This window comes from Pelophylax lessonae (assembly GCF_965119305.1).
Source record: "Pelophylax lessonae genome assembly, chromosome: 4".
NCBI lineage: Eukaryota > Metazoa > Chordata > Amphibia > Anura > Ranidae > Pelophylax > Pelophylax lessonae.
Window position 1 is genome coordinate 210761537 of NC_138771.1, and position 14023 is coordinate 210775559.

Below are 14023 nucleotides of genomic sequence, written 5' to 3' on the forward strand. Positions count from 1 at the left end.
CTGTCTTGGTGTATCTGGACGATATCCTGATACGGTCAAACGCCAGTCAGAGCCTGGTGACTGACCTGTCCACCACGATGCGGACTCTGCAGGAGTTCGGTTGGACCATAAACATTCCGAAGTCGACTGTGTCCTTCGGTTTGCCTTCCCTACCTGGGAATGATTCTGGACTCTGTCCAAGCGAAGGTCTTCCTGCCAGAGGACAAGCTTCGGACTCTTCAGGACGAGGTCAGGTCCCTCAGGTCTAATGGTCTCGTCTTTCGAGGCGATCCCTTTTGCCCAGTTTCACACGCGGGGTCTCCAGGCGGAGATTCTGACCGAGTGGGACGGGCGGCCGCAATCCCTGGATCTGCGGATCTCGTTGAGCCATGACACCAGGAGGGATCTTCTGTGGTGGCTCCAGTCCCCGGCGGTGTCGGGGGGCAAGTCTTTTCGTCCATTATCGTGGACGGTGCTCACCACGGATGCCAGCCTGTCGGGCTGGGGTGGTGTTCTGGGCGTTCTATCCGCCCAGGGAACTTGGTCGGAGGAGGAGTCCTCCCTCCCGATCAACATTCTGGAATTTCAAGCGATAAAGCTTTGCCTTCTGAGATGGACGGACCGGCTTCGGGGCCGTCCGGTTCGGGTTCAGACGGACAATGCCACCGTGGTGGCTTACGTCAACATCATCAAGGGGGCACCAGGAGTGCCCCGAGCGGCTCGGGAAGTAGCCGACATTCTGTCTTGGGCCGAGACGCACGTGCCGGTGATAACGGCAGTTCACATTCCGGGGGTGGAGAACTGGCAGGCGGATTATCTGAGTCGCCAGACCCTGGACCAGGGAGAATGGTCCCTTCACCCGGATGTCTTCCAGATGTTGTGCGCAAAGTGGGGTTCCCCAGATGTGGACCTGTTCGCGTCTCGTCTGAACAACAAGGTGGAAAGGTTCGTGGCAAGGACGCGCGATCCTCGGGCAGACGCCTCAGACGCGTTAGTGGCGCCCTGGCATCAGTATCGTCTGACGTATGCCTTTCCACCGATTCAGCTGCTGTCCAGGCTTCTTCGCAGGTTAGCCTCGGAACCGCACACGGTGATTCTGGTGGCGCCGGACTGGCCTCGCCGGTCCTGGTACGCAGACCTCGTAAATCTGGAGGTCGACGCTCCGTGGCGTCTGCCACTTCGAGACGATCTCCTGTCTCAAGGGCCGATATTCCATCCTGTTTTACAGTCGCTGGCTTTAACGGCCTGGCTGTTGAAAGCCAGGTCCTGAAGGATAGGGGTCTCTCCCCTGAGGTCATTCCCACTTTGATCAAGGCTAGGAAAGCCTCTTCGGGGAAGATTTACTACCGTACTTGGAAAGCGTATTTTGCCTGGTGTGAGTCCAGGTGGTATTCCCCTCGCTCATACTCGGTGTCGAGAGTGTTGGCTTTTCTTCAAACGGGCGTGGACCAGCGTTTGGCGTTGGCCACGATTAAGGGTCAGATTTCTGCGCTGGCCATTCTCTTTCAACGCCCTGTGGCGTCTAATTCATTGGTTAGCACCTTTGTTCAGGGGGTGCGACATTTGGCCCCTCCTAGGAGGTACCCTTTACCTCCATGGGACTTGAACTTGGTTCTGTCCGTGTTGCAACAGGCTCCCTTTGAAAAGATCAGGGAGATCTCGTTGTCTCTGTTGTCCAAGAAGGTTGCCTTTTTGGTGGCGATCACTTCGGCTCGCAGGGTGTCGGAGCTGGCAGCTTTGTCCTGCAATTCTCCCTACCTGGTGGTCCAAAAGGATAAGGTGGTCCTGCGGCCTAACCCTTCTTTTCTTCCGAAAAGGATATCGGAAATTTCACCTGAATGAAGACATTGTCTTGCCTTCGCTCTGCGCGAAGCCTAAGCATCCGAAGGAGGTTGCCTTATATTCCTTGGATGTTGTCCGGGCAATCAGAGTTTACCGGTCGTCCACTAAATCTTTTCGCAAGTCGGATTCCCTCTTTGTCCTTCCTGAGGGACCTCGGAAGGGCATGGCGGCGTCGGCTGCGACCATCGCCAAATGGATCAGACAGATCATTGAACAAGCCTATGCCTTGAAGGGGAAGGTTCCTCCCTTCCCTGTGAAGGCGCACTCTACCAGGTCTTTGAGTACGTCTTGGGCTTACCGTAATCAGGCTTCTGTGGCCCAGGTGTGTAAGGCGGCGACTTGGTCGTCCGTTCACACCTTCTCAAAGTTCTATAAGGTGGATGTTCAGGCATCGCCTGATGCCTCCTTTGGCCGTAAAGTTCTCAGTGCGGCAGTCTCCTAGGGACCCTTGTTTTCATGGGCCCTTGGTTGTTGGGGTGTTTTACCCCTGGGTTACTTGTTTTTCCTGGGTTGTTGCTCCTGTTGAGCACGTTTTTTCCTGTTGCCCAGTTGGTTCTCTTACTGGGGTAAGGTTCCTTTCTCGGATGTGGGTACTGCGTTGCCTTTCTACGGTTGCGTCTCCCACCCCTCATGTCTACACTGCTTTGGGACATCCCATTGGTGAAGACTTGTGAGTGGGCGGCGACTGTCGGAGGACGTAAGAGAAAACTGAATTTTTGTAAAATCTTATCGTAAAATTCCTTTCTCTGAGTCCTCCAACAGTCGCCGTCCCCCGCCCCTCTTTTGGGGTTTTTGTGTACTCTTACTGCTATGCTACCAAACTGAGTTGGGAATGCTGGTGCAGGGAGGTATTGACTGAGGGGACAGCCCCTAGGGGTGTGTCTATGCTAAAAGCTTTGTATTAACAATTCTTGTTGCCTAGCTACTCCTGCGGAGCAAAGGTCAATACCCATTGGTGAAGACTTGTGAGTGGGCGGCGACTGTCGGAGGACTCAGAGAAAGGAATTTTACGGTAAGATTTTACAAAAATTACGTTTTTATATTAGTTTAAAGATTACCACATACCTCCAGTGTGGGTGAAATTGTAAAAATCGTGACACTCCAGTTTGGGCAGTTGCTACATCTATATGTACAGATACATCTAAAAGGTGTAAAATAAAAATAAGTAAATATTCAACTACCACGTTAACCACATCAATATTTGTCATTATTTATGAAAGAAATTCAAGTTTACTTATTTATTTGGGGGGGGGGGAATTGGGCGCAAGTCTTTTTATGATGGTAACTCCTATTTGAATTGATCTTTATTTTAAAAGGAAAAAATAACTAAAAAGTAATACACAGTGTTTGAATTTTAGCAGCAAACGTTTTAAAACTAGTATTATTATTATAGGTACAAAGTATACATTTTATTTTTCTTTGTCCAGTTATCACAAGACCAGAACTTTCTGGTACAAAGCTTAGTAAGGAAGTAAAAGGGGCTTTGTTAAAGACTTTATTTAAAGGATAAGTTCACGTTTAGAACATAATACATAGTCCAGCACCTGCAGCCTCTCCCCCCTAACCCACCCTCCCTGTGACAGCGGGCAGGGGATCCTCTCCCTGCCACAATTTGAAAACAGCATGGCTGTGTGGAGCTCCGCCCACACAGCCGCATCCTTCATTCACCGTTTCCAGTAAATAAATGCCAACAAGTTTCGTCCGCCATTGTGGCTGATGGCTTGCAGGTTTCAATCAACTGCAAGGGTGCTGGTAAACATCCTCGTAGTCCATTGGTCTTTCTCCTCTGCAAATTACGAGGTACAAGCAGACAGATATGCTGAGAGTCTGCAGGAGCCTGAGATTGCAACCTGCGATCTGCTGATCGCAGTTGCAATGCTATGCAGGCTCCTTAGAAAAAAAAAAAATTTTTTTTTATAAAAAGGTGAACCTCTCCTTTAAAACACACAATAGTTAAAATATAAGTAAAGGAAAAAAAGTGACAGAGAAACAGTTAGGAGCTGGTTCACGCTGTGTGTTCCTGTGCAATTCACATGCAGCATTTATTTTGAATGGACTGAAATTGCACCACACCACAAGTAGTGCATGCACTACTTTTGGAAACTCACTGCAACCGGATCACATGGTACTTCTGTACCATGGGATCCTGTGCAGGCAGACGCACTGCGTTTGGGGTGTTATTACCTTAATATTGACACCCACTGCAGATCACATCTGCAGTAAGGTTTGAACGCAGTATGGGAAATGCACACTGAGCATGGGTTTCCTGCACTGCGTTCTCGTGTAAACTGGACCTAAGAGTTGTTTCATAGCAGTAAATTACAAATGTAGGGAACCATTACATTATTTCTACAATTTACTTTTTAATAAGTTATTACATGATACTGTAGCGAGAGGCTCCCACAAGGGCTCCTGAGCATACAATACAAGCTTGGCTGTCAAAATGGCCAATCAAGGGAGTTGCAAATACACAGTAAGGACTGTGGTGTTTGTGGAACCTACTATGTACACCCTGCCCTTTAGGTTTAACTTAAATATAGCTTGATTTACAAGTGGTTAAATCAATAAGATGGATCAAGGAAAATCAGCATGTCTAGAAACAAAAAGTCAAAAACCATACCTGTTGAAGGGTTCACAAGTTTATGTAATGCATCCATTGCAACACCTCCAGGATAATTGAAATGGGACACATATAAAGATCCTGCAGAGAAGGCTGCATTACCCAGAAGATGGGCTATTACACATAAAGATCCAAATTTAAATAGCCAAGATTTATGGTAGTTCTGGAATCTAAAAAATAGTAAACAATCATGTGGTAAGATTTGCAAGAACTACTCAACAAGTCTCCAAAAGGATATAAAAAATTAAACGCGTGTACTTCACAAAAAGATTTATGGAATACATCCTATGGGACCACCGACTGGCAACGTGTTAGATAATGGGAGTCTCAATTAAAACCCATCTTCCTCAAGGGCTTCAGGTGATAATTCAACCAGAAAATAAAGTATCGTTTCAACTTTACTACTGACTGATTTGCAGTTGACCCTTGACCGTGAACACAAACTATCAGCACTAGATTTCTGTAAGCCACCACAGCTGTGCCAAGTATGGCAGAATTTATCATACTTTTGCAGGGTCCGATTTCATGGTCTGTGGCAATAGGATTTTTCTTTTTTTTCTTTTTTTAATTGAGGCATTACACTACTTGAAGCCAGGTGAAATTTAAAAAAAAAAAGTGCTTGGATAGCATCCACTTGTCCACGAGCCATTTTAAAAGGGCACCAAAAGTCAGCGGGGTTTAGTACAGGAACCACAAACTGTCAGTAACGTCCGCAGCCCAACACTAATCCCAGGAGCTGCTCTGATCAGCTCCTGGGCTTGTGATCCAGCCAGGGAGAGCACCATAAGGACACTCCGTAATAGGGCACTGCAACACAATGCTTCAGCATTGTGTTTAGAGGAAAAGATGTGAAATTACAGCATTATCCGTCAGTTCTTTGTTGCCGCCTCTGAAAGCAACAGATCATTGCAGTAGTGAGTGGCAGTACGCCTAAAAATTCTGCTAGTACCTCTACAGCACCCATTATATTGCAGAATCTGTATTTTACCTTTTCTAAAAGGAAAAGGCAGAGGAAACTTATTTGTGGTCCACAAGCAATATATTGTTGCCTTCAAATACTTATGTAAGTAAGTACACGGTCATTGGAAATGTTATCAATCCAAATCATAAAAAATATATTGTCTGTGGAAACCTGACTCGTTCTAACTTAAAGCGATATTTAGCCCAAAAACAAAAAACTTTTTTTTATATTGCAGCTGATCTATTCTTAGATGTGGTGTCTGCATTCATTTTTCTTTTTAAGCCTTTTTTCCCCCGTTGATATGGCAAAATAACTTTATTCCAAAAGGAAAAAAAAACACGTTACTCCTAACCGCTTAAAGGGTCTTAGCAGGATTTTGGCTCTAATTTGTTAGTCAAGTTCATCGAAAATCGGCTTGTGTGTTTAACACTACCCTAGATTGACATAGCTGCTGTTCAAAGGTGTCTCCATTTCTCTTCTATCCAGAGTGGAAACAAACTGTGATAATAGCTGAATCGTCAGATAAAAATAGAGAAGATTAAAAAAAAGAAGATACATTTTTACTATTTCTTATTACATAAAACCCTTGAAATAAAAAACGTATGGATCCAAATCTGCTACTAAATCAAACCCCTGTGTGTACCAAACAAAATTATGGATAATAGGTAAGAATAAACTACTACAGTTAAAAGAGATAGGACGTGAAACCTAGACATCTTGCTCTAGGAAGGTACATCCATGTGATTAATGTGAAACATTAGATCTTTATTAAAACATGGTTTAAAAAAAAAAGTGTGATAAACTTGAGTGGGAACACAAGTAAAATAGTATATTGTGGAAAAAGCTGGCACTAAAAGCATAAATGTCTGGTTTTAGGCATTTTGTATGTCTAGTTGCTAGTCTATCACATTCCTTAAGTTGTGAAAGGTTTGTGGGTTTCCTTGTATAATCTGCCCCTTTCAAACTCCTCTAAAAATGTTCAATGGCAAGGAAATCCTGGCTTTAATTAGGGTAGTTCAAAATACTTTTTTTTGAGCCATACCTTGGTAGCTTTGCTAGTGTGCTTCTGTAAGATTCTGGTACCTTTGGTACCCTTATTTCCCATTTCTACCTTAATATTGCGTCCCACCTTGCCAACTAGGTGGAACGCATACACCTTTAACCACTTGCCGACCGCCGCACGACTTTCTACGGCGGCGGTCAGCCCCTCACAGGCAAAGTGACGTAGGTCTACGTCGCTCGCCTGTGAGGGTTTAGGGAGCGAGCGCGCGCCGCCGGAGGCGCACTCCCGCTCCCGCGTGGTCACGGACCCCCCCGCGCGTGTGACCGGCGGACCCGATCGCCGCCGGCCACTCTGCGATCGGCGGGGGAGAGGGAGAAAGTCAGGCAGCTTGTGTAAACAAGCTGCCTGTCATTCTCCTCTCTGTATGAGAGCTGATCACATGGATCTACTATGTAGATCCATTGATCACTCTGCATACAGTTGAAGCCACAGCCAATCACAGTTAGAATCACGCCCCTAGGGACACACACAGCCCCTCCCTCTCAAATAAAGTTAACCCCTTCACTACCAGTGTATTTTTACAGTAACAGTGCATATATATAGCACTGATTACTGTAGAAATGTCACTGGTAACCCCAAAAGTGTCAAAAATGTCAGTCAAGGGTCCGATCTTTCCGCCGCAATGTCGCAGTACCGCAAAAAAAAAAATCGCAGATCGCCGCCATTACGCGTTAAAAAAAAAACCAACAAAATGACAAAAATCTTTCCCTTTGTTAGTAAAGGCAATAACTTTTGCGCAAACCAATCAAAATACGCTTTTTGCGATTTTTTTTACCAAACATAGGTAGCATAAAACAAATTGGCCGAAAATATTAAAAAATTTTGATTTTTACATTTTTTTTTGGGGAAATTTCATATAAAAAAAAAAGGGAAAAATATTGCTATTTTTGCAAAATTTACGCTCTTTTTTTGTTTATAGCGCGTGATCAAAAAATCGCACAGGTGATCAAATACCGCCAAAAGAAAGCTCTGTTTGTGGGAAAAAAAGGACGCCAAATTCGTTTAGGTACAGCGTCGCACGACCGCGCAATTGTCCGTTAAAGTCACGCAGTGCCGAATCGCAAAATACCCTCTGGTCGTTTAGCAGCCAAATCCTCCGGGGCTTAAGTGGTTAAGAACGATGACATCATCGCCGAGCGCCGCTATGAGCGGCTATTTCAATCGCCGGTCTTCTCTCACTCATTGCTCGTTCAAACCGCATGCTTGACCAGTCTTGTCCTATGCTGCCGGAGCTTCTAGCTATTCCTTGCCTGAACAAAACCAGAACCTCGCTACCGATCCCGTATCTCGCTACCGGATCACTCTCTTGCTACTGGACCTTGCTACTACTAACCCAACTTGTGATAAGTACCCCACAGGGGATTTCTTCCTAACTAACTTACACTATCTACCTCTGCATACTAAGGACTGTTACTATGTAAGCACTATTCCTATCATCTGCATAACTTCATAGATTGCTAGCTCTTGAGCCTACCATCATCTACATCATTGCACTAGGTTACTCTCTCTTGTATACTTCATCTGCTGTCCCCTACCACCTGTTACTATACATGATTGCTAAACCTATCTGCATACTACCTATCATCACCTACCACTCTCCTGAATATTACTACTGAGTGCTCACCATTTCTAACGCCTGTCTCTCACCTCTATACTATCATATACATCCTATCACTCCAGGAACATCATATTGAGTGTATGTATATTTGCATAAAACAGGCTGTGCACGGTGATGAGTCCTGAGAGTTGGATATGTTTGTTCAACACATCTCTACATGACTACTGAGTGTAATAATTCTGCAGCTGCAAATCCATTCACTAACAAAAAACGCAAGACCGTTACAGCTTCAGATCATTATCTTGTTGAAAGTCCCAGTCATGGTTCAGTTGCAACTTTGGACAGATGGCTTCACATTCTTGTCAAATGTACTTTGATAAAATGCAGAAATGTATATCACAGACTTGATGACTGAGCTATCCAGGCCCTGAAGCAGAAACCCAACATTTCACCACTATGCTCCACAGTATTTATGAGGTTTGCCTCTTGAAATGCTGTCTTTTGAGAGCAACAAACAAGTCTACTGTCAATGTGCCAAACAGCACTATCTTTGATTTATTGGCCTGCAGCTTATTTCAGAAGCTCTGGTCTCTTCTGGTATGTGGAATTGCAAACTGTGGTCATGCTCCCATGCAGAGTATATTTCATTTAGCATCAGTGAGTTTTTGAGCTGAATTTGCTGGGCCACCCTTTCCTGGGCAAATTAGCAGTTGTTATAAATCAATCGTCACTTGTAGATTTAGAATGACTGATTTAAAATCATTTGTAGATCTTTTTAAATCCCTTGCCAGACTTAAGCATTCACAACTTACTTTCTGAGGACCTTAGAGAGCTCTATTGATCTTGGCATGATGAACCACACACATGTAAATAGCAAAAAAGACACCAGACCCTAGATATCTGAAGTATAAATAAGACAGGTTCCACCTGAATACTCCCTAAGGAGGTTCTAATCAATTAAACCTTATCTGGAACACTTCATTTCATTTTATGATTCATCATAAAATGTTATTGCATTTTTTGAATCTGGATGACAAATCTTCAATTTTGTTAATTTAGATCATGAAAATGTTATGTGCCATTTTGTCCAAATAGATCGGTTTGCACTATTGGAATCAATATATAATATTTGCCTGTTCAAATATGTTAAAAAAAGTCAAATTCCCATGGGGTGCACTTACTTTTTTACTTGACTGTGGGAGGATAAGGCTCTGGGACTAAAGTAGGTAAAGTGAATCCTTTCAGGCTTTGTTCCCCCTTTATTTGCACCTGATGATTCTGTCAATCATACATTTCCAGTCCTATACCCTGTTTCCTCAAAAATAAGATCTAGCGTTATTTTTGGGGATAGCTGCAATATAAGCTCTACCCTGAAAATAAGCCCCAGTTAAAGTCATTGTAAAAACATGTAATCCATTACGTAAAAAGATTAAATATGCAGCGTGTCTCCTTTTCAAATTTATTGTGGCTCCACTGGGTGCTCACGTGACTTGCCGGCGATCTTTTCCTCTCCTACCTGCGGAGGTCGGCAGCCCATCCACCTGCAGTGCTTGGAGTGAGGAAGAAGAGCTCCAGCGGGTCAGGTGAGCGTCCAGCGGTGCTGTAAATAACGGAATTTTTGTAAAATCTTACCGAAAATTCCTTTCTCTGAGTCCTCCGACAGTCGCCGCCCCTTCCCAAGTCTTCACCAATGGGTATCGACCTTTGCTCCGCAGGAGTAGCTAGGCAACAAGATTTGTCAATAACAAAAGCTTTTAGCATAGACACACCCCTAGGGGCTGTCCCCTTAGTCAATACCTCCCTGTACCAGCATTCCCAACTCAGTTTGGTAGCATAGCAGTAAGAGTACACTAAAACCCCAAAAAGAGGGGCGGGGGGCGGCGACTGTCGGAGGACTCAGAGAAAGGAATTTTACGGTAAGATTTTACAAAAATTCTGTTTTCTCTTACGTCCTCCGACAGTCGCCGCCCCTTCCCAAGTCTTCACCAATGGGACGTCCCAAAGCAGTGTAGACCTGAGGGGTGGGAGACGCAGCCGCAGAAAAGCAACGCAGTACCCACATCAGAGAAAGGAACCTTACACACACACACAGTAAGAGAACCAACTGGGCAACAGGAAAAAGTGCTCAACAGGAGCAACAACCCAGGAAAAACAAGTAACCCAGGGGTAAAACCCCCCAACAGCCAAGGACTCAAAAACAAGGGTCCCTAAGGCACTGCCGCACTGAGAACTTTACGGCCAAAGGAGGCATCAGCCGATGCCTGAACATCCACTTTATAGAACTTTGAGAAGGTGTGAACGGACGACCAAGTCGCCGCCTTACACACCTGGGTCACGGAAGCCTGATGCCTGTAAGCCCAAGACGTACTCAAAGACCTGGTAGAGTGCGCTTTCACAGGGAAGGGAGGGACCTTCCCCTTCAAGGCATAGGCCTACACAATGGTTTGTCTAATCCATTTGGCGATAGTCGCAGCCGACGCCGCCATGCCCTTCCGAGGTCCCTCAGGAAGGACAAAGAGGGAATCCGCCTTGCGAAAAGGCTTAGTGGACGACAGGTAAACCCTGATCGCCCGGACAACATCCAATGAATGTAAGGCAACCTCATTAGGATGCTTTGGCTTCGCGCAGAGCGAAGGCAAGACAATTTCCTCATTAAGGTGAAAATCCGAGATCACTTTCGGCAGAAAGGACGGGATAGGTCGCAGGACCACCTTATCCTTGTGGATCACCAAGTAGGGAGAGCTGCAGGACAAAGCCGCCAGCTCCGACACCCTGCGAGCCGAATTGATCGCCACCAAAAAGGCCACCTTTTTGGACAACAGAGGCAACGAGATCTCCCTGATCTTTTCAAAAGGGAGCATGTTGCAACGCGGACAGAACCAGGTTCAAGTCCATCGGAGGCAAAGGCTCCGCGGAGGGGCCAAATGGCACACCCCTTGAACAAAGGTGCGGATTAACGAGTTCGACGCCACAGGGCGCTGAAAAAGGACGGCCAGTGCAGAAATCTGGCCTTTAATCGTGGCCAACGCCAAACGCTGGTCCACTCCAGTTTGGAGGAAAGCCAACACTCTGGACACCGAGTACGAGCGAGGGGAAAACCCCCTGGACTCACACCAGGCAAAGTATGCTTTCCAAGTACGGTAGTAAATCTTTCCCGATGAGGCTTTTCTAGCCTTGATCAAAGTGGGAATGACCTCAGGGGAGAGACCTCTGTCCTTCAGGACCTGGCTTTCAACAGCCAGGCCGTTAAAGCCAGCGACTGTAAAGCAGGATGGAATATCGGCCCTTGAGACAGAAGGTCTTCTCGAAGCGGCAGACGCCACGGAGCGTCGACTGCCAGATTTACGAGGTCTGCGTACCAAGACCGGCGAGGCCAGTCCTGTGCCACCAGAATCACCGTGTGCGGTTTCGAGGCCAACCTGCGAAGGAGCCTGGACAGCAGCTGAATCGGTGGAAAGGCATACATCAGACGATACTGATGCCAGGGCGCCACTAACGCGTCTGAGGCGTCCGCCTGAGGATCGCACGTCCTTGCCACGAACCTTTCCACCTTTTTGTTTAGACGAGACGCGAACAGGTCCACATCTGGGGAACCCCACTCCGCGCACAACATCTGGAATACATCCGGGTGAAGGGACCATTCTCCCTGGTCCAGGGTCTAGCGACTCAGATAATCCGCCTGCCAGTTCTCCGTTATCGCCGGGACGTGCGTCTCGGCCCAAGACAGAATGTCGGCTACTTCCCGAGCCGCTCGGGCACTCCTGGTGCCCCCTTGGTGGTTGACATAGGCCACCGCGGTGGCATTGTCCGTCTGAAGCCGAACCGGGCGGCCCTGAAGCCGTTCCGACCATTGCAGAAGGCAAAGCTTTATCGCTCGCAATTCCAGAATGTTGATCGGAAGGGAGGACTCCTCCTCCGACCAAGTCCCCTGGGCGGACAGATTGCCCAGGACACCACCCCAGCCCGTCAGGCTGGCATCCGTGGTGACCACCGTCCACAGCAAGGGACGAAAAGACTTGCCACCCGACACTGCCGGGGACTGGAGCCACCACAGAAGACTCTGTCTGGTGCGGTGGCTCAACGATATCCGCAGATCCAAGGACTGCGGACGCCCGTCCCACTTCGCCAGAATCTCCGCCTGGAGACCCCGCGTGTGGAACTGGGCAAAGGGGATCGCCTCGAAGGCTGAGACCATCAACCCCAGACATCTCATGCATGTCCGGAGGGACGAGCTGTGGTTGGCCCTGAGGGCCCCGACCTCGTCCTGAAGCGTCCGGAGTTTGTCCTCCGGAAGGAAAACTTTTGCCTGTACAGAGTCCAGAACCATCCCCAGATAGGGAAGGCGAACCGAAGGACACAGTCGACTTCGGAAAGTTTATGGTCCAACCGAACTCTTGCAGAGTCTGCAACGTGGTGGACAGGTCGGCCATTAGGCCCTGGCTGGCAGTTGACCGTATGAGGATATCGTCCAGATACCCCAAGACAGCAATGCCCTGTGCTCGTAACAGGGCCAGAACCGGCACCAGTACCTTGGTAAAAACCCGCGGAGCCGAAGTGAGACCGAAAGGTAACGCCACGAATTGGTAGTGTTCCTCCGCAATGGCTAATCGAAGGTACCGTTGATGACCCTCGAAGATGGGAATGTGTAGGTACGCATCCTTCAGATCGATGGAGGCCATGAACTCCCCCGGACTCAGGGCAGCCACCACCGAGCGCAGGGATTCCATGCGGAACTTGCGCACCCGCACAAAGCGGTTCAGAGCTTTCAAATCCAGAATCGGACGCACCTTGCCCTCCTTTCTGGGCACAGTGAACAGATTGGAGTAAAACCCCCGAAATCTGTCCCGATGAGGCACCGGAACCACCACCCCCTGGGCCCGCAGGTCCTGCACCGCCAGGCGCAGATCCTGCAAACGCTCCGGAGACAGCTGAAGATTTGAGGGAAAAAATCTGCCCGCCGGCCGAGAAATTCGATCTTGTAACCAGATCGAACGATTTCCTGAACCCATCTTTCCGGAATGTGGATCAGCCAAGGTTGTAGGAAACCGCGCAGACGTCCCCCCACCCCAGAAACAGGTGAGGGCGCCCCTTCAGGGGGAACTAGCGTGGGTAGTGGAACCGGACTGACCGGATTTTTGCTTACCCGCCCATGGCTTCTTCTGAGAGCCTTGGCCCTTGAAGGGCTTGCCCTTGGATTGTGACCGAAAGGCACGAAAGGACCCCTGGGAGGGCCTAAACAAGGGGTTTTGTTTGCCACGGAAAGACTTGTGCTTGGGATTTTGGGGTAAGAGAGTACTCTTGCCCCCAGTAACACCTTTAATCAGCGTATCCAAAGCCTCGCGAGAAAAGGAGAGACCCCACATAGGGAAAATCTGCCAACGTCTTGCGAGAAGATTGGTCAACAGACCAATTCTTCAGCCATATCAGGCGACGGTTGAGCACCGCCACGCCAGACAGACGTGCGGCCAAAGGAGCCAAATTCAAGTCCGCATCACACAAATACATGACGCCCTGATGGATTTGATCCACCATGGCCAATGTGGTGGGCGGAGCCGAAGCAGCCACCAGGGTGCGCCTGAGCACCTTCGTCCAATCGGCAACCGCCTGGGCCGCCATAACCGAAGCAAAAATAGGTTTCAGCATAGAACCAGCAACCATGTAGGCATGACGGGCAAGAGACTCCAATCTCCTGTCCGTAGGGTCCCGGAAAACCGGGGTATCCTCAGAAGGAAATCGCAGTAGCTTTGTTCAAAACGGCTACCGCGTGATCCACCTGAGGCGCCACACACCAACGCTCGTCGGTGGATGGTGCGAATGGATAAAGCAGTTTAAATTTATTCGGCACTGTAAAGGGCTTCTTTAAATTGCGCCACTGCTCATTAACCGTATGGTGAAATTCAGCAGGGCAGGGAAAAACCTGCGCAGATTTGCAGGTCCTTTGCGTCCCAAAGGAGGACACCCTAGTTGGAGGTGCTGGCTCATCCTCCAAGTGCAAAGTAT

The 14023-nt window shown here is 47.8% G+C and overlaps 1 protein-coding gene across 1 annotated transcript in view; it reads right to left on the reverse strand.

The window, feature by feature from the left end:
* ALG12 (ALG12 alpha-1,6-mannosyltransferase) overlaps positions 1 to 14023 on the reverse strand; it is a 121733-nt gene that overhangs the window by 44099 nt on the left and 63611 nt on the right. The window contains exons 7-8 of the mRNA XM_082255987.1: positions 4442 to 4611; positions 2887 to 2962 (exon numbers count right to left, since the gene is read on the reverse strand). Of these exons, the coding sequence (XP_082112113.1) occupies positions 2887 to 2962; positions 4442 to 4611 (246 nt within the window). The remainder of the gene's footprint in view (positions 1 to 2886; positions 2963 to 4441; positions 4612 to 14023) is intronic.